This window comes from Impatiens glandulifera, chromosome 2 (assembly GCF_907164915.1).
Source record: "Impatiens glandulifera chromosome 2, dImpGla2.1, whole genome shotgun sequence".
NCBI classification, from domain to species: domain Eukaryota; kingdom Viridiplantae; phylum Streptophyta; class Magnoliopsida; order Ericales; family Balsaminaceae; genus Impatiens; species Impatiens glandulifera.
This window is the reverse complement of record NC_061863.1, coordinates 847,260-868,675: the sequence shown is the minus strand read 5'-3', so window position 1 is coordinate 868,675 and position 21,416 is coordinate 847,260. Positions and strand designations below refer to the sequence as shown.

Sequence of the window (21,416 nt, the reverse complement as noted above, 5' to 3'; positions counted from 1 at the left end):
TTAGATATAAAAGTATCCCTTTTTAAGGAGAGGATTCTAATATTTATTTCATAAAAGTTTTCAATTAATAGTCATTTAAAATTACACTTTGACTATGGTAATACTTAGATCATCATTCAAGTGTTTTTCTTCTTCTTTCTCAACAGCTTGATTTTGCCATATCATGGAACTACTATTCAAGTTTGTGGCTAGAAAGTATTAGCTTGTGAGGAATTGAATTTCAAGGTTATAGGTATCATAATTAGATATGGAGTAATTATAAATTTTAAAGAAGAAATGTTTAGAATGGGATTCATACTAAAGATAACCTAACTTAAAGTGAAGGGTCATAATTATGGGATTATAATATTTTTTCTATAAAATAAATTCTGAATTTAAAATTGAGAAAATGAACTAGGATTCATAACTTTTTTTTCAGATAATAAACTTTGTTTAAAAAAAGAAAATGTATATACATTTGGATTTCTTTAGTCTTTCCACCTAAAGTTTGTTGAGATTGTATTTGAATGAGATAAACAATTAGATATGAGTATCTATTTAATATAGTTTTATGTCTGTTATAATCATTTAAATTTATTATTTAGTTAAATCAGAATATATATGTTAATTACTATTGTTTAATTCCAATATTGATATATATATTTTGTTAGTTTCTTTTTATTTTAATTATATATTTGTTTTAAGTTGGAATATGAAATCAAGTTCATGTTAATAATTTATGTAGCTCTAGTAAGTTATTTTAAAATAATGATTTAATCAAGAGATTTTAATTCTATTTATATATATATTTAAAAAATTAGAAGAGGTATAAATGTCATTCAAATCTTAATTCTAAAGGTCTTCATTAGATATGAATACACAAAAACAACATTAACCTATAATCTTTTTTTTGTTGCTCATAAAATAAAATAAAATAAGGATGGTACATCTACATAAAAATCGATACATCCAATTATGAGTATTAGGAAAGATTATTATATATATTATGATTTTGTGCTGTTAAAAAAAAAAAAAAAAAAAAGAGAAAAAAACTGTGAGATACTTTGATATGGGTTATTTAAAGATAAAAACTGAAATAAATTCAGTTTGATATAATATTAAAAAAAAGAAAGAGAAAGTGTGAGCTCCTTTGATATGAGTTATTTAAAGATAAAAACTGAGTTTTTTAAAATAAATTCAGTTTCATATGATATTAAAAAAAAAAATTATGTATATATTATTTAAATATTCTTATCTTTAATAAATAATAAAATTATAAAAAAAATAAAAAAAAATAAATTAATACTTTATTTTTAAAATTGAATAATTTGATTATGAAAAAATAAGAAATTTAATATTTATATATTTAAGTAAATTTTCAAATAACCCCAAAAGAGAAAAGGCACATATATATTTATAACAAAAAGTAAGAACGACAATTTTGACCCAAAATGAAAAAATGGGTCGTGCCAAAATAAGGAAAAAAATTTATTATTAATATTGAGGTGAGAATATTTGAACTCATAAATTATGAATTACTGGTGTCACTTAATATATATATATATATATATATATATAAATATTTAACATTCATAAATAATTTTATAATATTTAAAATTTATTGAAAAAATCATATATCTTTTTATTTTTGTTTACATATAGGCTATAGCCTTCTCTTAATAACGAGTAAGTTTAAAAAAAATATAAAGTTGATTATTTTTGGTAGGAACAAAAGTTTATTTTTACATATTAATTGATTTTTTTTATTTAAATGTATCAGATATTAAAAAATAATTTATATAATCTCTTATACAATATATTGTTTTAAAGGTGTTATATATAATTATTATTATTTTTGTTTTATTATCATTTTATTCTCCATTAACAACATTTGAGTAATCTTGTTATTGGAAAATGTTTGAAATAACTATTATAAAACAATTAAATGACTATTTTTCTTAGGTATTATTAATTAAAAGAGAATCTTTTCTATTATTATATCATAATTATATTGATAAAATTTAATAAAATAACTTACATTATTATTATTATTATCTATTTATTTAATACTTCATTTTATTTTTTAAAATTAAATATTATGAAAATATATTCAATTTTATATATTTACAACATTTATAATAATTTATAGTACAATAATATTGGAGTAAAAAACTGTATATATAGAAAACAAATATTAAACTATATTTAATAAATAATTTAAATATATATAATATATAAATTAGTTAAGAAATAAGAAAAAAAAATATTAATTATATATATATTTAACACGATAAATTATATACAAAATTAAATTAATTGATTTTTAGATTTTATTAGTCTAAATTATAATAGATAAATCTAAATTAATTATTTATTTCTAAAAAATTAGACACTAATATATAGTTTTGACATAGAATGTTATGATTTATCAAAATATAGAATTTTTTATTTGATACTAAATAAATTATTTTAAATAGTTATAAATATAATTATATATTTAATTTATAATTTAATAAAAAAAATTAAATATATTTATTTATTATTTTTTAATTAAATATATTATATATTATATATTATATATAATATTATATACTATATATTATATATTATATATTTATATAATTTATTTATATTATATATTATATAAATAAGTTATATAAATAAATTATATAAATATATAATATATAATATAAATAAATTATATTATATTATATTATATATTATATATATTATATTATATATAATATTATATATATTATATTATATTATATATTATGTATTATATTATATTATATATTATATATTATATTATATATTATATATTATATATATTATATTATATATTGAAATAAAAGAAGATAAACTTGCATGCCTTTGATATGGGAAAATGCAACACAAAATACTCCTTCATAAATAAAAAAGAAATTATGCTCCTTCAAAAAAGAGTAATGAATATTATTATTTATAAGAAATGTATTTATACTGCTGTAAAACAACTAATTAAGAGATAATACAGGAGAATAATTAAAAGACTAAATCAATAACTGAATTCTTAAAATTCAACTAATTTTTTAGGAGACGGTATCTGTTATACCATCTTCCCATTATTTGTTTTTTAAATAAAATATATTATAATACAATCAAATTTAAATCTTGTTAAATAAAAAAATAAAAAATTATTTTAACAATTTTAGCTGAATTTAACTCTTTTATATATATATATATATATTATATATTATATATAATTTACATATAATATATAATTTATATAATTAATTTATATTATATATTATATATATTATATATATTATTATATATATTATATAATATATTATATATTATATAATATATTATATATTATATATTATATATTATATATTATATATTATATATTATATATTATATATTATATATTATATATTATATATTATATATTATATATTATATATTATATATTATATATTATATATTATATATTATATATTATATATTATATATTATATATTATATATATTATATATATATTATATATTATATATTATATATATATTATATATTATATATTATCTATTATATATTATATATTATATATTATATATTATATATTATCTATTATCTATTATGTATATGATCTATTATCTATTATATATTATATATTATATATTATATATTATATATTATATATTATATATTATATATTATCTATTATCTATTATTTATATTATATATTATATAAATATATATTATATATTATATAAATTATATATTATATATAAATTATATAAATATATATTATATATTATAAATAAATTATATAAATATATAATATATAATATATAATATATAATATATAATAGATAATATATAATAGATAATAAATAATAGATAATAGATAATAGATAATATATAATATATAATAGATAATATATATAATATATATAATATAAATATATAATATATAATATATAATATATAATATAATATATATAATATATATAATATATATATAATATATATAATATATATAAATATATAATATATAATATAAATAAATTATATAAATTATATATTATATGTAAATTATATATAATATATATAATATTATATATTATATAATATATTATATATAATATATATAATATTACATATTATATAATATATTATATATATTATATATATTATATATATTATATTATATATATTATATATATTATATTATATATAATATTTATATAATTTATATAATATATAAAATATATATTATATATATAATACATATATATTTATATATATTATATAATATAATATATATTTATATATATTATATAATAAATATATATTTATTATATAATATATATATATTATATAATAAATATATATGTAATATATAAATTATATATATATATATGATATAATATAAATATATATATATATATATATTAAGTTTTTGTTTGGTTAAAAAATTTTATAACTTTAAATTTTTTTATACATATAGTTATGTTCAAGGTATAAAATTGTAACTATTATGACTAAGTATAAAACTGTATATTTTTTTTTTCTTTTTTCTTTACTTATTAATTTATATTTTTTTCTCTCAAACATTTAGATCTTTTTAATTTTTAACTGTATTTTTTTTATTTATTAGATTAAATTCCATAAAATAGATTAAATTATCTTTAATTGTTTATTTTAGTTAATTTTATTTTTATTCAGGCCTGTAATTGAGTAAATTCTTATAACTTCTTATTAATTATCCACAACTTAGAACAAGGCCTGTAATTGAGTAAATTCTTATAACTTCTTATTAATTATCCACAACTTAGAACAATTTATATAAAAAAAGTGCATGGCTTAGCAAATTATTGAGATTCATTAATTAATTTGTATGTGATTTTATCATTATATATTTAATAATATTAATTATTGATAAATATGTATTTAAATATTGAATTAAAATATAAAAAATCATATATATATATATATATATATAAAAAGAAGCTATATAATCATATAACATTATTATTTATTTTTAAAAATATTTATATGATATTTAAAAATATTTTTATTAGTTTAAATAGAATTAATAAATACAAAGATAAAATAGTAAAATTAAACACAAAATTATAAAACATATATAATTTATACCTCTTTATTATTTTAATCAAACATTAATCATCTATATAATTAATATATCTTAATATCCCTCTACAAATTATATCTCTTACATCTTATACCTATATAATTATAGTACCCTATACAAATTATATCTATTACATCTTATATCTTATACCTATATAACGGTTAGTTCGATGCTACCCATACAGGTAGTGCCTGAATCAAATTACTAATTGACAGAGGTCAACCTTTAAATTACTAATTGGTCACGGCAGGGGGGCTCGGAAAAATAACAAAAATTGGTGTCGTGGTGGTGCTACGAGATAGAGAACTATCCGCCTTACTTAAGCCATGATGCGGCATTCCTAGTGCCAACTGGAACGGACTGATAATACCAAATTATCTTTTGTTCTTCTTCTGGTCCGTAAAGAAAGCTAGAACGAGAGTGGAGCTGAAAACCTTTATGCTTTGAGCTTCGTAGACGTAGCCTTGGTTAGACCTTTAAATTCTTTTTTCTCACACTTAACTCATAAACTTAATTTAAAGGAAGAATAATATATTTAATTATTATATATTTTGTATTTACTAAAAAATAATATAATTATTTAAATTATTATTAATTAAATATTGATATGATATATTGTTGAGAATTTAAAGGTGAAAATTATACATAAAATTATTATATATATTTTATAATATATTTTATAGAAGAAATAACATAATAATTTTAATTTTTTATTAATTAAATATATATTACATTAATACTATCAATATGATATGTGGTTGAAAATTAAAAAAAGAAAATTATACATTAAATTATTATATATATTTTTTTAAGGAGGAATAACATAATAATTTTAATTTTTTTATTAATTAAATATATATTACATTAATACTATCGATATGATATGTGGTTGAAAATTAAAAAAAGAAAATTATACATTAAATTATTATATATATATTTTTTAAGGAGGAATAACATAATAATTTTAAATTATTATTAATTAAATATATCACAATAATATTATCTATCACATGTTATTAAATATATATATTACGTAATAATTTTTTAAAATTATTTTGTTATTTCTCATAAAAATATATAAATAATAATTTAATATATATATATATATATTCAATTAATAATAATTTAAGATTATTATATTAAATTTTTTTTTAGTAAAATCAAAATATATAATAATTTAATATATTATTTATTCTTTTAAATTCTCAACCATAGTTAAGTTTATGAGTTAGGTGGGAGAGAAAAGAATATAAAGATATAAAGATTTACATGTGTCATTTAGTAATTGAATTCAGGCACTACTTGAACTTGAATGGACAGCATCGAACTAACCTATATAACTATAATACTAACCCTATATAACCCCTATACATGATATATATATATATATATATATATATATATATATATATATATATATATATATATATAATTAAGAATTCACAAATAAGTTATTAATGAACTGTTTTAAATAACTGTAATTATTGATTAGAATGAAATCAATAATGTTACTTCCTATATTGCATTTGTCAATGAGTGAATGAATTTCACACGTTCCCTTATTTTAAGACATAAACTGAGCTAATTTAATTTTTTGATCTAAGATCTAAAAATTTATCATCAATTAGTATTATTCTTTATATTTTATATCCCATTTTCAAGCAATTTGACAAACTATTCCCACACGAAAGAAGGGTATAACACAAACTGAATTGATTAAATTAAAACAACCAACAAAATCCATCATAAGATGAAAACATAACCGAAAACAAGAACTCGCCGAGTGTAATTTAGGCGGTCATGTACTTCAACATAGCCCCTCGAAGCTTTTCCATGAACTCAGCAGCTTGTTTCTGTTTGTTTATTTGAAATATCATATAAACATTAATCTTATTCCTATTCAATCTTGTTATAAGACAAACATAAACCATACCTGATCACTCTTTTGCGCACTTGCAATGTTTTCGTCAAGAAGTGTTAATAAAGATCTATTGATCTCATTTTTCTCAACCATATCGAGTAGCTGTAAAAAAAAACATAAGTTTATTAAACAAATTGAAAGCAAAGGTAGCTAGAAGAAGATGAAGATTGGCATACTTCTCCTTTTACATCCTTTGATGTCAAAATTTTGGTTAAGCTCTCTCTTGCCTTAACGAGATCAGTTTGCATTTTATCATAAGCTTCTGCATAAACAAAACAGTTAGTTTTCAAAATTGATCATTTGAAGAACAATAATGAATGAGTCTGTTTTAACATTTATTAGACCTATTCCTTCTTCGAGAGCTTTTTGGACTGCTTCAAGTTCAATTAATCTGTCTTCCATGTCCTGTACAAAGATTACCCAATTCAATTTTCAACTTTAAATGAAAACCCATAAAGCAAAAATCACACAAACTTGTGTCTTTGTCACGGCAAATCGAAGTTTTCCCAAATCAAGTTTCAGATGATCAAAGAATTCCTTGTTCAACCTGCACAAATTTTTAATGTTGTTCAAAATATGATCAATTTTGATTGACCCAACTCTCATCTAATTAAAGGATCTAACCTGGGTCTCAACCTAGCAATCTCAAATTCCAATTCCTGAGCCTCGGTATCAAGAAAGTACTCAATCAAAGCCGCTGGAGCATCTGGAGGTACACGAGACTAAGAATAAAACAAATCATTTATCAGTTACACGAGCAATATGATATAAATTATGGTAGTTTAAGTATTACGAACAAAAACCAAACACAACATGAATAACATAAACAAAAATGCTCACAAAGACAAAGTGTACTAGAAAATAATCGGGGGATAGGGCAATTCTACCTCTCGGAGCTCAAGTCGACGTTGTTTCTCTTCACGAACTTGACGCTCAAAGTCTTCTCTAGCTTCAACATCTTTTTCCATCCTCTTTCGGAATTCGAGTTTAGCAATATGCCCTGTTTTTGATGGACCCAATACTCCTTCTGGGTCCTACCTTCACCATAACAATGTCACAAGCTTAATTTCAAATTCGAAAGTGGAATTGATAAGAAAATAGATATACCCATGCTACGCAGTTGATTTTAGTTCTTGAAGGAGTTGGGCTGAAGTAAGTTCCTGTTCTTGGTACGGACGTAAAAGGGCTGCAAAGACTAAAAGAGGCAGCCATGATCGACGCTGGCTTGTCGGAGCTCTGAACTTTGTGGGTTCAGGTTTGGTTGGTTATGGCTATTTGTATTATCCGATTACAATAGTGTGTGTGCCTCATCCCTTCTTTCTTCCTTCCTTCTATCTTAACAGTTATAGCTTATTATAAAGTAATATAATAATAAAATTCAATTTTGCTCTCAAACTATTAATACTTGTGCATATTGATTTTGAAGTCTTTTGCTTACAATTTTAACATTCAACTTGTTGAATTTATTGTTATTTGCCATCTATTATAAAAAAAAAAATTCAAAACATTTAATAAACAAAATGAATGTGTACCTTAAAGTGTAAGCCCAATAAGCCCCTTATGGCATATCAATACTAAGAGAACCCATTTTTAATTTAAGGGTCCATTTTTTTTACTAAAACTTAATTTATTTGTTTTTCTATTATTATTATTTTTATAATCAAGGAAAAGACCTTATAAATGAAGACATTTTAAGGAATAATAATTATTATTACTACAATTGAATTATATTTTCGCTTCAAAATGTTTCGATATGTTTTTTTCCCGATTTAATCGGGGACAAGGCATGTATGACATTTGTGTTCCGTCCAATCTCACCCCAAATACTATAAACATATAAAATCATTTGTATATTTATTCTTTATATTTTATAATAGTTTTAAGTTTATTTTTTTATATAATATGAATTTTCAATATATTATATTAAAAAAATATGTTTATATATATATATATTCCGTTTTCATTTAAAGCACTTCCAGTGAGAATAAAATAATTTAGTCTTTTAAGTTTACTATTTTCACCGGACCATTCTAGTGGGGTAATAAAAAGTAAAAAAATTAAAAATTCTGTTTATTTAATTTTTCAGAGAATGCTGTATAATCGGTGTTTCGCAAAATTCTTATAAACCGAACGAGACGAGGATGATAATAAAAAAATCTCCGAAGTAAAACGAAACGGGGATGTTAAATGTATTCCCGTCCCGATCCACCCATTGTCATTTCTAATGTGGACCATTAGTGGGATAAACAAAATATTTTTTAAAAAAAATTCCATTTATATAATTTTTATCCCATAAAATATTGTATAATCGGTGTTTCGCAAGAATTTCCCTAAACCGAATAGGGGAGATGGTAGTAAAGAAAGTCCGAAGTAAAATAGGACGAACTTCTGTCCCGATCCATTCCATTCCATTCCATTCCATTCCATTCCATTCCATTGTCATCCTAATGTGCACTATCAGAATAATCAAATTAATTTAAATTGTTTTTTATTTCAAATTAATTTAACATGTTTTTTTTTATTTCAATTTATCATATTTTAATGAATCACCAAATTTTAACTATTTAAGATTTAATTTAGTCTTTATAGTGTAAACATAGTTTTAAAATACGTTGTTCGATCGGCGGTTCAACCGGTCCGACCGCGAAACGGTTGAATGGGCGGTCCGACTTTTGACTTCTATAACGTTACTTTTCGAAACCGGTCAAAAACCGTCCGACCAGAAATTTGAACCGAAAATTTTCTGTTCGAAAGGTTATCCATTATTCTATTGGATCTATTATACTTCTATATACTTCTATCCAAGTGACATTGACTTTAATCGTTTTCGCATCAGGATTCAAGAAGACTACATCTTATCGCTTCGTGGTTAATCATCTTGAAAAGAATTTGTACCACGGTTAGACCAAAGTTCAACTAGTGGCAGACGGTGGTGGGTCTTCAAAGTATCCGATAACTCTTATCGATTCCTTTATATGTTTGTTAAAATTGCAGATCGATAACGCCAAAGGATCGACAAAATTTCACATTTTATAGCGCAAATAGGTTAAATGAAGGGGAGCAAGAGCCAGAGAAATAATAAGAAGAAATACATTGGTCTCTACATCATTTGTTGACTGTGGTGTAGATTAAAGTTAAAAAGTAACCATGGTTATATTAAAATAGAAGAGGTAGTTGTCACGGGCTAAATCTCGAATGCTTGATTTTTCTCGACCCGTGCAGTACTAGGTTAGTATTGCCACAATGCTAACTAGTCGACCTGTTTAAAAATGCAAGAAGGAAACTTTAGAGTGAGAGTGAGAGTTTGGAGAATAAGATTGTATTCAGTTACTTAGTGCATGGCTTAATGACCAAGGCTTGTTTATATACAAGGGAGGAGATCATTCTAGATACTCCTTTATCCTAGGTCTTTCTAAAGACTTCTAATATTTAATTACATTTAGCATGTCCTAGAGAATTCTAGAGACATTTTTTAACTTATTTACATTAAGGACTTCCTAGAGAATTCTAGAGAATTCCTTGGGAAGGAAATACCTAAGAACTTCTACAACATTCTAGAGAACTTTCTAGATAATTCCCTTTTGTGGACTGATTTTTCCATCCAACTTAAGTGGGCTGTGACATGCTCCCCCATCTAAGTCGTGGACGTCCTCGTCTCGACCTTGGACCGGTACTCTTCAATCTTTTACCGGAATTGCCATAAGTGATCTTCACTTTCCCAACTACTCTCGACATCGGGTAGACCTTTCCATCGTACAAAGTACTCGGTGTAAGGTGGAACGCCCCTCCTTCTTATCTCCCTATGGGATATGATTTCTTCGATGTCTTTATCGAAGGAGATGGTGACGGTAGTCGCTGCCCGATTTGATTCTCCCCTCCCGGCATCCTCTTCGTCTTTGTGGAACGACTTGAGTTTGCTCACATGTAATACCGGATGAATTTTTAGTTTGGGTGGAAAATATAGCTGATAGAAGACATTACCTACACGCCGCACAATTTCAAACGGTCCTTCGTATCTTCGCACTAGCCCCATGTGCAAGGACCGGAGAGACTTAAATTGTTGCGGGAGTAATTTCACCATTACTCGGTCTCCCTCCTTGAACTCGACTGCCCGCCTTTTTAAATCTGCCAATTTCTTCATCTTCTTTGTTGCTTTATCTAAAGATGCCCGAGCAAGATCCGCTTCCTCCTCGAAAGATTTAGCGAATGTGAAGGCAACCGGACTTTGACCCACGTATCTTATGGCCAGATTATGTGGAGTGGATGGTTGTCTCCCTATCACGAGTTCGAACGGATTTCGTCCGGTCGATTCACTTTTCTGTAAGTTGTACGAAAATTGCGCCGTATCCAAAAGCTTGGCCCAATCTCTTTGGTTGGCGCTCACGTAGTGTCTCAAGTACAACTCTAGTAAGGCATTGACTCTCTCGGTCTGCCCATCAGTTTGGGGGTGGAAGCTGGTCGAGAATGTTAGATTGGTCCCCAATAACTTGAACAACTCGGACTAAAACTTCCCGGTGAAACGGGGATCCTGGTCGCTCACGATCGTCTTTGGGACTCCCCAATATTTCACAATGTTCTTTAGGAACAACTTGACCGTTTCGATGGCTGTGACATCGGGTGGTGCCGGAATGAATGTGTCATACTTTGAGAATTGGTCTACCACCACTATGATTGAACTGAACCCCTCCGACTTTGGCAGCATTGTGATATAATCCATTGAAACACTTTCGAATGGATATTCCAGCACTGATAAGGGTTGGAGTAATCCGCCTGGTTGTTGGCACACAAGACATGTTTGCACGTACGCCTCCACGTCTTCCCGCATCCTGGGCCAGTAGTATGAATCCTTCATTAGTGCCATAGTGCGATGCATTCTGGGGTGTCTAGCCCATTTTGAATCGTGACACTCCTTCAACACATCCCGTCGCAAGCTCCCCCATTTGGACACGAACACCCGTTTTCTTTTCGTAAGGAGCAACCCGTCTTCGACTTAAAACTTTCAGGTCTTGCCACTTCGAGCAAATTCCATCATGTCATGCACATTAGGATCTTTCTCTAGACCTTCCCGTATGCGTTCTCTCAAGTTGGTCTCTAGTTGGCTTATGGCGGCCAGCTCCGCCTTGCGACTTAGTGCATCGGCTACACGATTGGTGACCTATAGCCTGTACTCCAATGTGTAGTCGAACTCTGCTAGAAATTCTTGTCACCTAGCCTGCTTTGGTGTAAGCTTCTTCTGCGTCTGGAAGTAGCTAGTGGCAATGTTGTATGTCCTAACCTTGAACTTGCTACCGAGCAAGTAGTGCCTCCATGTGCGTAGGCAATGCACGACCGCAGTCATCTCCTTTTCGTGGACAGTGTATCTTCGTTTTGTGTCGTTTAACTTTCGGCTCTCAAATGCAATAGGGTGCCCCTCTTGCATTAATACACCTCCAATGGCGAAGTCAGATGCATCGGTCTGGACTTCGTATTCCTTATTGTGGTCAGGTAGTGCTAGCACGGGTTGTTTTGTAACTTCGGCCTTGAACCCCTCGAAGGCCTTCACGCACCGCTCGTCCCAGCTCCATGCTCTGTCCTTCTTCAATAGGTCGGTCAGGGGTGCAACAATCTTTGAGTACCCTTTGATGAACTTCCGATAGTAGTTCACCAAGCCAAGGAAAGACCGAAGTTGGGGCACATTTTGGGCGGTTCCCATTCTCGAATGGCCTTGACCTTGGCCTCATCCATCATGAGGCACCTGGACTTCACACGATGACCCAGGAACATCACCTCATCTTGAGCGAATGATCACTTTTCCAGCTTTGCGTATAACTCGTTCTCCCGCAAGGCCTGGAAAACCAATCTCAAGTGTTCCACGTGCTCATGCAACGTGGGCGAGTATACAACAATATCGTCGAGATAGACTACCACAAACTTGTCTAAGTAAGGGTAGAAAACCTTGTTCATTAGAGTGCAAAACGTGGCCGGTGCATTCGTAAGGCCAAAATGCATAACAAGGAATTCATACGATCCATACCTGGTTACCATGGCGGTCTTGTGCTCATCTCCCTTGGCAATTCGCACTTGCCAATAACTGGATCGTAAGTCTATTTTTGAGAACCACTTGGCTTTCCCAAGTTGGTCGAACAACTCACCAATAAGAGGTATCGGGTACTTGTTCCGGACAGTGAGTTTGTTCAGCACTCTATAGTCCACACACATCCTCAACGACCCATCGTGTTTCTTCTAAAATAGCACTGGGCACCGTAGGGAGATTTGGATGGCTGGATCATGCCGGCGTCGAGCATCTCCTTCAACTACTTCTGCAACTCCTTCAACTCGGGCGGTGCCATCCGATAGGGCGTGCGAGATGGTGGCATATCATCGGTCACCAACTCGATCTTGTAGTCCACGTCCCATTCTGGTGGTAGTCTCCTTGGGAGGTCGTTGGGCATCACGTCTTTGAATTCCTCCAACACCGCCCGGACCTCCTTGGGTATCTCCCCTTTTCCTTTGGGCTCATCCTCATCATCCACCATAGGAAAAGCCGCAAACGTCTCTTCACAACGCTTCAGACCTCGGCTGAATTGCATCGCCGAGAGCATGCCCTTCCCCTCTGATTCTCTTTTTGCTGGTATGACACTAGTCTTCTCGTGGTCCAAGATAATTAGAGAATTAGAGTAAGAAATAATACAAGCACGTACCTGGTTGAACCATCGCAGTCCCAACACTATGCCGTAATCATCCATAGGGACTACGGTGAAAGAGACCACCCCCTTCCAGTCTCCGATCTGAGTTGGTACGCTTTTCGCCTCCCCGGCCACCGGTTTGGTTGTTGTGTTGACGGACTTGATGGTCCCCTTCGTTGGGTTGATGCTGAGACCCAATGTTTTGGCCACCCCTTCGCGCATGAAGTTGTGAGTGGAACCCGTGTCGACTAGTGCTTTGACGTTCTTTCCTCTGATCAAGGCCTCCACGAACATGGAGCCCCTCTTTGTTCCCTTGACCGGTTCCACCACACTAGCTTTGACCGCGTTAAGTAGTTTTAGGGATCCCATTTGAGTCCCTTCTTCTTCTTCTTCGGCTGGCTCGGTCCCTTGCACAGCCGCAACCTTCTTTCCTTTGAACGGGCACATAAATTTCAAATGGTTAGTAGCACCGCAAATATGACAAGTTCTTGGCTTACCTGATTCCTCGGTTTGCTTCCCCGAGTTGCTGTTTGGATGCCACTTCTTGGATGGGCGGTCTCCCCCACCTTTCTCCTTGTTCTCCTTGCTAGACTTCGGCTTATCCGTGGACACTTTCAGCTCGATCAGTCTTTCCGCGACCGCAATGACTTCGGAAACATTCTGCAATTTGGCTCTTTGGAGCTCTAGTTATGCCCATGTCTTAAGGCCATTGACGAATGTGAACAGGGCCTCCTGTTCGGTGAGACTTGGCAACTCGAGCATCAGTTCTTAGAACTCCTTCACGTACTCCTTGATGGACTTATTGTACACGAGTTGACTTAGTCGTTTCCGAGCTTCAAAATCCGCATTTTCTGGGAAAAATTGGCGTTTGAACTCGACTTTGAAATCTTCCCAAGTCTCCATTCGTAATGTGCCACGTTCGATATTCGTTTCACGCCTTCTCCACCATAGAAGCGCCATGTCTACTAGAAAGAAAGGTGTTGTATCCAACTTAGTTTGATCATCGAGTATGTTGGATGCCCGAAAGTACCTTTCCACGTTCCAAAGGAAGTCTTCAACTTCCCTTGCACTCCTCGAACCCTTAAATGGAGTCGGCTTGGGAACATCCATCCGATGAGGTGCCGAACCTCGAAGTTCCCCTCCATTCAAGACAATTCGGGTTTCGACCGCTTTTAACCTTCCCATCATCTCCCTCCGGAAGGCGTTGATCATCGTTTAGAGTTCACCCTGGACTGTTTGTAGTTCACCTCGGACCTCGTTCTGAATCGCATTGACATCACCTCGAACCACTCCAAGCACTTCGTCCTGAATGCCACGATTCGAGTTGTCAATGATGCCCATGACTTCATTCTCCAATTTTTCACTTGCCACATCCAATGCCACCACCTTGTCGGCCACCGTGCTGAACACCTCGAGAGCTTCTTGATGCTCGCTCATGCTTTCCTCAAGCCGGGTCACCCGCGCTTCCATGGCAACATTTCTCTCAACGGACCTTCCCCTCTTGGGCGCCTTGTCCTTTTGTTCGTCGGTCGGAACCTTCGTGGCGTTCGATCCTGAATCCATTTCTTGCAACGTGAATGCGGAAGTACGAAACGCTTGCTCTAATACCACTTGTCACGGGCTAAATCTCGAATGCTTAATTTTCCTCGACTCGTGCGGTACTAGGTTAATATTGCCACAATGCTAACTAGTCAACCTGCTTAAAAATGCAAGAAGGAAACTTTAGAGTGAGAGTGAGAGCTTGGAGAATAAGATTGTATTCAATTACTTGATGCATGGCTTAATGACCAAGGCTTGTTTATATACAAGGGAGGAGATCATTCTAGATACTCCTTTATCCTAGGTCTTTCTAGAGACTTCTAATATTTAATTACATTTAGCATGTCTTAGAGATTTCTAGAGACATCTTTTAACTTATATACATTAAGGACTTCCTAGAGAATTCTAGAGAATTTCTTGGGAAGGAAAGACCTAGGAACTTCTAGAACATTCTAGAGAACTTTCTAGATAATTCCCTTTTGTGGAATGATTTTGCCATCCAACTTAAGTGGGACGTGACATGCTCCCCCACCTAAGTCGTGAACGTCCTCGTCTCGACCTTGGAACGGTACTTTTCAATCTTCTGCCGGAATTGCCATAAGTGATCTTCACTTTCCCAGCTACTCTCGGCATCGGGTAGACCTTTCCATCGTACGAAGTACTCGATGTAAGGTGGAACGCCCCTCCTTCTTATCTCCCTATAGGATATGATTTCTTCGATGTCTTTATCGAAGGAGATGGTGACGGCAGTCGCTGCCCGATTTGATTCTCCCCGTCCGGCATTCTCTTCGTCTTTGTGGAACGGCTTGAGTTTGCTCACATGGAATACCGGATGGATTTTTAGTTTGGGTGGCAAATCTAGCTGATAAAAGACATTACTTACACGTCGCACAATTTCAAACGATCCTTCGTATCTTCGCATTAACCCTTTGTGCACGGACTGGAGAGACTTAAATTGTTGCGGGAGTAATTTCACTAGTGGCAGACGGTGGTGGGTCTTCAAAGCATCCGATAACTCTTATCGATTCCTTTAGAAGCGAGAGCCAGAGAAATAAGAAGAAGAAAGACATCGGTCTCTATATCATTTGTTGACTGTGGTGTAGATTAAAGTTAAAAAGTAACTATGGTTATATTAAAATATGAGAGGTAGTGGTGTAAATTAAGTTTAAAAGAGTAACCCGATTAAATTAAAAAATTATAAGTTTATGATTCATTCATTCACTAATTTGTTTTCTTTTGGTATTATCTTTTTAGTTATTATTATTTATTATTTTCAAATAATATAAAATTTAAAATCCGGTTCAACCACTGATTCAACCCGTTGTCGAGTTCAAAAAAATCGAATTTTTCAGTACAATGATTTTAAATAGTGGTTTTTTTAATTATTTATTAATATTTGTTAAGTTCTTTTATTTTATAAAATAATTTGATTTTTATAACTTTAATTCAAATAAAATTATTTACAGAAAAAGAAAAATACGACAAGATTTATTTAACTAAAATAAATGGAAATGGAAATGAAAATGCTGCGTCGTGCTTATCCATTGGAAGGTACTAGAAGGCCCAGCCGGCGTCCACTGACCATCTTTTCTCGCCGCTTATCGTCGTTTTTGGGAAATTTACTACACTCCTTCTTCGATCGCAGTCGCATCGCCTTAAGCATTACTCTCTACCTTTGGCTAAAACTTCGATTTTTTCTGCCATGGAAGCTGAAAAGCTAAATCAGTTGAAGCATTTCATCGATCAGTGCAAGTCTAACCCATCCATCCTCAACGATCCTTCTCTATCCTTCTTTACAGACTATCTGGAAAGGTACCCTTAACAATTTCTCAACTATATATATGAATGCTCTCTAGATCTGTATTGATTGGTATTTCGACTTGTTGCAGCCTTGGAGCTCAGCTTCCTTCATCTAAATCTGGGGAGACCAAATCTGTAATCTTTCCTTCGTTTTTCAGTATCTGATGTTTTGTGAAAATATTTATCATTTTCTTGATTAGATTTAGCTTTAGTCTGTATTACAAAGAATGGGTTGCTGAATTGATTGCTGATATTTAAGGTTTTGAGATTCTCATGTTGTTCTTGGTCTGCAGAAATCTTATGTTGTCGAGGAGAGTGATGATGACATTGTTGATAACGAAGATGAAGATGAAGATGAGGCAGATGTAGTTGCTGAAGAAGAAGAGGAGGATGAGATAGTTGAATCAGACATTGAACTTGAAGGCGAAGTTGTTGAGCCTGATAATGATCCTCCTCAGAAGGTTTTCCCTTTTAATATTATTACCCAATAATGTTTTGCTTTCGATTCACACTTTTCTTTTCACTTATGCTCTACTTTATACTATCAGACTGGAGATGCTTCGGTAGAGGTTACAGAGGAAAACCGCGATGCTGCTCAAGAGGCAAAGTCTAAGGCAGTAGAAGCCATCTCAGAAGGTATTGATTGTGATTTATAGATATGTACATTTTGTATGGTAAACTATGTGATTTTGATTGGGTGTGTCTATCTATGTCAGGCAATCTTGAGGAAGCAATTGAGCATCTCACAGAGGCTATTGTGTTGAATCCAACTTCAGCCATTATGTATGCTACAAGAGGTGAAGCCTGTATTCATATCTTACCCCATATTTGATCTTTTCATATTATTTTTTGTTTGATTTTATCTTTTTTTTTTCTTTCCAGCTAATGTGTATGTGAAGATGAAGAAACCCAATGCCGCTATTAGAGATGCAGATGCTGCTTTACAGGTACTTCTCATCTCGTCAATTTGGCGTTGTGTGGTTTCTTTTGTTATTCCTGCTTTTGCATATGTTCATGAATCATGGCTAATGTTATTGTTGTGGGTGAACAAGTGAAAAATATGAAAGCTTTATTTTAGTATAAGGATGTGTTGGATTAAACTGAAAAATAAGTACTGACTGTGGATTACCAAATAATGAATTTTAAGTGCCGAACTAGATAGTGTCTGAAAAATAAATGTTGAATAAGCCAACTGAAAATTATATATGAATTTTAAGTATGGAATATGCAAGTTGATTAAATAAAAATGTACATTAAGACCATTTCCCCTTACAATGATGAACTTCAATTAATATATTATCAAGTTATGTTATTCATAACTTACTGAATTAAGCTAGGTATTGTAGTTTAATTTGAGCTGAATTTAAATAATTAATTGGTTTTAAATATTACTTATCTAATGGATTTATTTCAAATAAGCACTTAGTTTTAAGATTAAGTGATAAGTTGTGTTATCAAACACAGCCAACTCAAATGTCATCTTTGCTGGACAAAACTATATAGATACACAAATTTGAAATTTCTCGTGTTTGTTATATTGTTACTTTATGATGTTGAACGCTAATGTACTAAAGTTCGTTCTTATACTCTTGTATTTCATTTTCTTTATTCTGTGCAGATAAATCCAGATTCAGCTAAAGGATACAAGTCTCGTGGCTTGGCAAGAGCGATGCTTGGACAATGGGAGGAGGCTGCAAAGGATCTTCACGTGGCATCAAAGCTAGATTATGACGAGGAAATCAATGCTGTGCTAAAGAAGGTTTGCAAACATAACTATATAAATATTGTATATTTAGACTTTTCAGTCTAAACATTTTAATAGCAATATGAAGATGTTTTAAATCTTGCTCATAACCTAGATCTCTTCAAGCATTCTACTGACAAATTTTTATCTACATTGATACAGGTGGAACCTAATGCACACAAAATTGAAGAGCACAGAAGAAAATACGAGAGATTGCATAAAGAAAGGAATGAGAGGAAGGCTGAACGTGAGAGGCAGCGTCGTCGTGCTGCAGCTCAGGTGAGGATGAGTATTAATTATGAAAACACGGGGAGAATTATATGCTGCACATTCATCTATCTATTTGAATTATTAATAGTTTCATGTTCTTTCTTTATGTAAAAGGCCTCGTATGAGAAAGCAAAGAAACAGGAACAACAGTCATCCTCAAGCAGAAGACCTGGGTCCATGCCTAGTGGATTCCCTGCTGGCATGGGTGGCTTTCCTGGTGGTGCTGGTATGCCAGGTGGCTTCCCTGGAGGTATGCCGGGAGGTTTTCCTGGAGCTGGAGGTATGCCTGGAGGTTTTCCTGGAGCTGGAGGTATGCCGGGAGGTTTTCCTGGAGCTGGAGGTATGCCGGGAGGTTTTCCTGGAGCTGGGGGTATGCCGGGAGGTTTCCCTGGAGCTGGAGGGCCGGGAGGAATGCCTGGAAATGTTGACTACAGTAAAATCTTAAATGTAAGTATTTACCGTATTATTATTATTAAAATTGTGGATGTATGTTGCATTTATAGTCGGTTCCATTTTTTTTGTATAACCTCATTTTCCCACGTTACTTCTAAAGTTCTTCATTCTCTTCTGATTTATTATACAGGACCCTGAGTTAATGGCAGCGTTTAGTGATCCAGAAGTCATGGCTGCTCTCCAAGATGGTAAATTTCTACACACCTCCTAGCTTGCATGTTGTTGGATTATTTGAAAAATATATAGGTTACAAAATAAAAACCTTATTTGATGAAAAAGTGATTTGATAGTTGATCGTGATACAAGATTTTTTTGTGAAATAACCCAAGTTAGTTAAGTTTGCATCTTCGGCCTTGTTTGAATAATAACCAAGTGATTATTTCCAAGTAATATTTTTTTGACTTGTTTGACGTAGGTTATTTAAGGAAAAAGACTATAGGAGTATGCATAAAATATATAATAAAAAAGTAATTATTAGATGATATTTTTGTTGATTTGAATGATGTGTCTGATGAGTATAGATTGTTGATTGAAATATTGGGTTATTTGAAATTAATTTCAAATAACTTGAACATCAAACAATGGCTTGCTCACACGCTCAACTTTGAAGAGAATCACACTTCAAAAGCTATTGATAGAACCTAAGATTAGATTTCAATCTTCCCTGAAGGAGGTTCAAACCGTAATGGGTAGACTTTTCACGGTATGGTCAGTTCTTGGGGATTGTTTTGGGTAAAATTTGAATGTAGTTGATCTGGGTGAGACACTTCAACCCACCCTGGACTGAGACTTCAATTTAAGGGGCTTATTACATTGATGTATAAAGTTTGAGAGAATCGAAACCACCTTATTGACACAAGAGATTGGATAGTTGTGCAAGCCTCTTTCAGGAATTTTTACTTTTATTCTTTTGGTAAAAATGCTTTTGGTTAGGATGATAAATTTGGATTAAAATTCAGTTCCCAAGTGTAATATTCCATCATCTGGATACACATCCTGATGATGAATCTGATAGGCAAGATGTGATTTCATACTTGGGATATATGTTCTGTTTCATGAGTAGGGTTTTAATTTTTCAATTTGTGTTGCAGTTATGAAGAATCCGGCAAACCTAGCTAAACATCAGTCAAATCCCAAAGTGGCTCCTGTGATTGCAAAGATGATGGGCAAGTTTGCAGGTCCTCAGTGAGTTATAATTCGACGCTAGTTTGCTTGAGAAATGCTCTTTAAATTTTAAATCCACGACGGTTTTGATTTTATGGTTTTCGGGATTTTTATGGTTTAAATCATCTGAAAGGAATTTATGTTTTTTATTCCTTCTTCCTGGTCTCTTTCAAATATTTAACAGAAAATAGGTCAATGGAGTGAATTGAGTTTGGAATTACAGACCAATTTTTGTTTTTTTATTAGTTCAGTTGGAGTCCTTTGATTTATATCCAGAATAAAATTAGGAAATTTTAAATTAATTAAATTAACAATAAAATGAGTTGGAAACCATATGATTTTATAAACTTACTTTTATTTTTTATTTTTTATAATGTGAATGTTGGTATTGAAAAATAATATAGTGCTGTTAAATGTATTATTTATTTATATTTCTATATTTTAGAGATGGTAATGTGCATTGAGATTGATAATGATAGGTAGATTTTTATTGGTTGGCCAATAAAAAATAGTAAACTATAATGAAACTTTTATAGGTGAAAATAATATATATATGTATAATCTTCATAATTATATGTATAATTATGAAACTTTTACAAATTATTTAATAAAAAAAGAAAGTTAAAAATAAAATAAATAATTGTCTATTTTAATTAATTAATATTTATTTATATTTATTTTCTTTCCTAATATATTTTTATATTTATTTGAATATATTTATATTTTTCTTAGACATAATAG

General features: G+C 30.9%; 2 protein-coding genes across 2 annotated transcripts; one reads left to right on the top strand and one right to left on the bottom strand.

The window, feature by feature from the left end:
• Positions 1–6,817: 6,817 nt before the first annotated feature.
• On the bottom strand, positions 6,818–8,381 carry LOC124926265. Its single transcript, XM_047466459.1, has 8 exons — positions 8,148–8,381; positions 7,928–8,074; positions 7,665–7,762; positions 7,515–7,587; positions 7,385–7,445; positions 7,217–7,302; positions 7,053–7,142; positions 6,818–6,972 (listed from the first exon to the last, which is right to left on the bottom strand). Exons 1-8 carry the CDS (start codon positions 8,250–8,252, stop codon positions 6,910–6,912), a joined length of 723 nt encoding a protein of 240 aa, XP_047322415.1. The 5' UTR covers positions 8,253–8,381; the 3' UTR covers positions 6,818–6,909.
• An 8,433-nt stretch (positions 8,382–16,814) lies between these two features.
• LOC124926853 (FAM10 family protein At4g22670) lies at positions 16,815–20,903 on the top strand. Its single transcript, XM_047467162.1, has 11 exons — positions 16,815–17,056; positions 17,134–17,179; positions 17,338–17,505; positions 17,593–17,680; positions 17,761–17,841; positions 17,927–17,991; positions 18,663–18,803; positions 18,951–19,067; positions 19,173–19,505; positions 19,642–19,699; positions 20,603–20,903. Exons 1-11 carry the CDS (start codon positions 16,947–16,949, stop codon positions 20,698–20,700), a joined length of 1,305 nt encoding a protein of 434 aa, XP_047323118.1. The 5' UTR covers positions 16,815–16,946; the 3' UTR covers positions 20,701–20,903.
• Positions 20,904–21,416: the final 513 nt, after the last annotated feature.

Bases quoted from the DNA above. Each gene is read 5' to 3' on its own strand.
- LOC124926265 (XM_047466459.1), bottom strand. From the start codon at position 8,252: ATGGCTGCCTCTTTTAGTCTTTGCAGCCCTTTTACGTCCGTACCAAGA. The intron at 7,763-7,927 runs GTAGAATTGCCC...TTTTATTCTTAG, and splicing joins GTCGACTTGAGCTCCGAGAG to TCTCGTGTACCTCCAGATGC. The intron at 7,143-7,216 runs GTATGCCAATCT...TTTTTTTTACAG, and splicing joins CAAAGGATGTAAAAGGAGAA to CTACTCGATATGGTTGAGAA.
- LOC124926853 (XM_047467162.1), top strand. From the start codon at position 16,947: ATGGAAGCTGAAAAGCTAAATCAGTTGAAGCATTTCATCGATCAGTGC. The intron at 17,057-17,133 runs GTACCCTTAACA...GACTTGTTGCAG, and splicing joins TTTACAGACTATCTGGAAAG to CCTTGGAGCTCAGCTTCCTT. The intron at 17,506-17,592 runs GTTTTCCCTTTT...TTATACTATCAG, and splicing joins ATAATGATCCTCCTCAGAAG to ACTGGAGATGCTTCGGTAGA.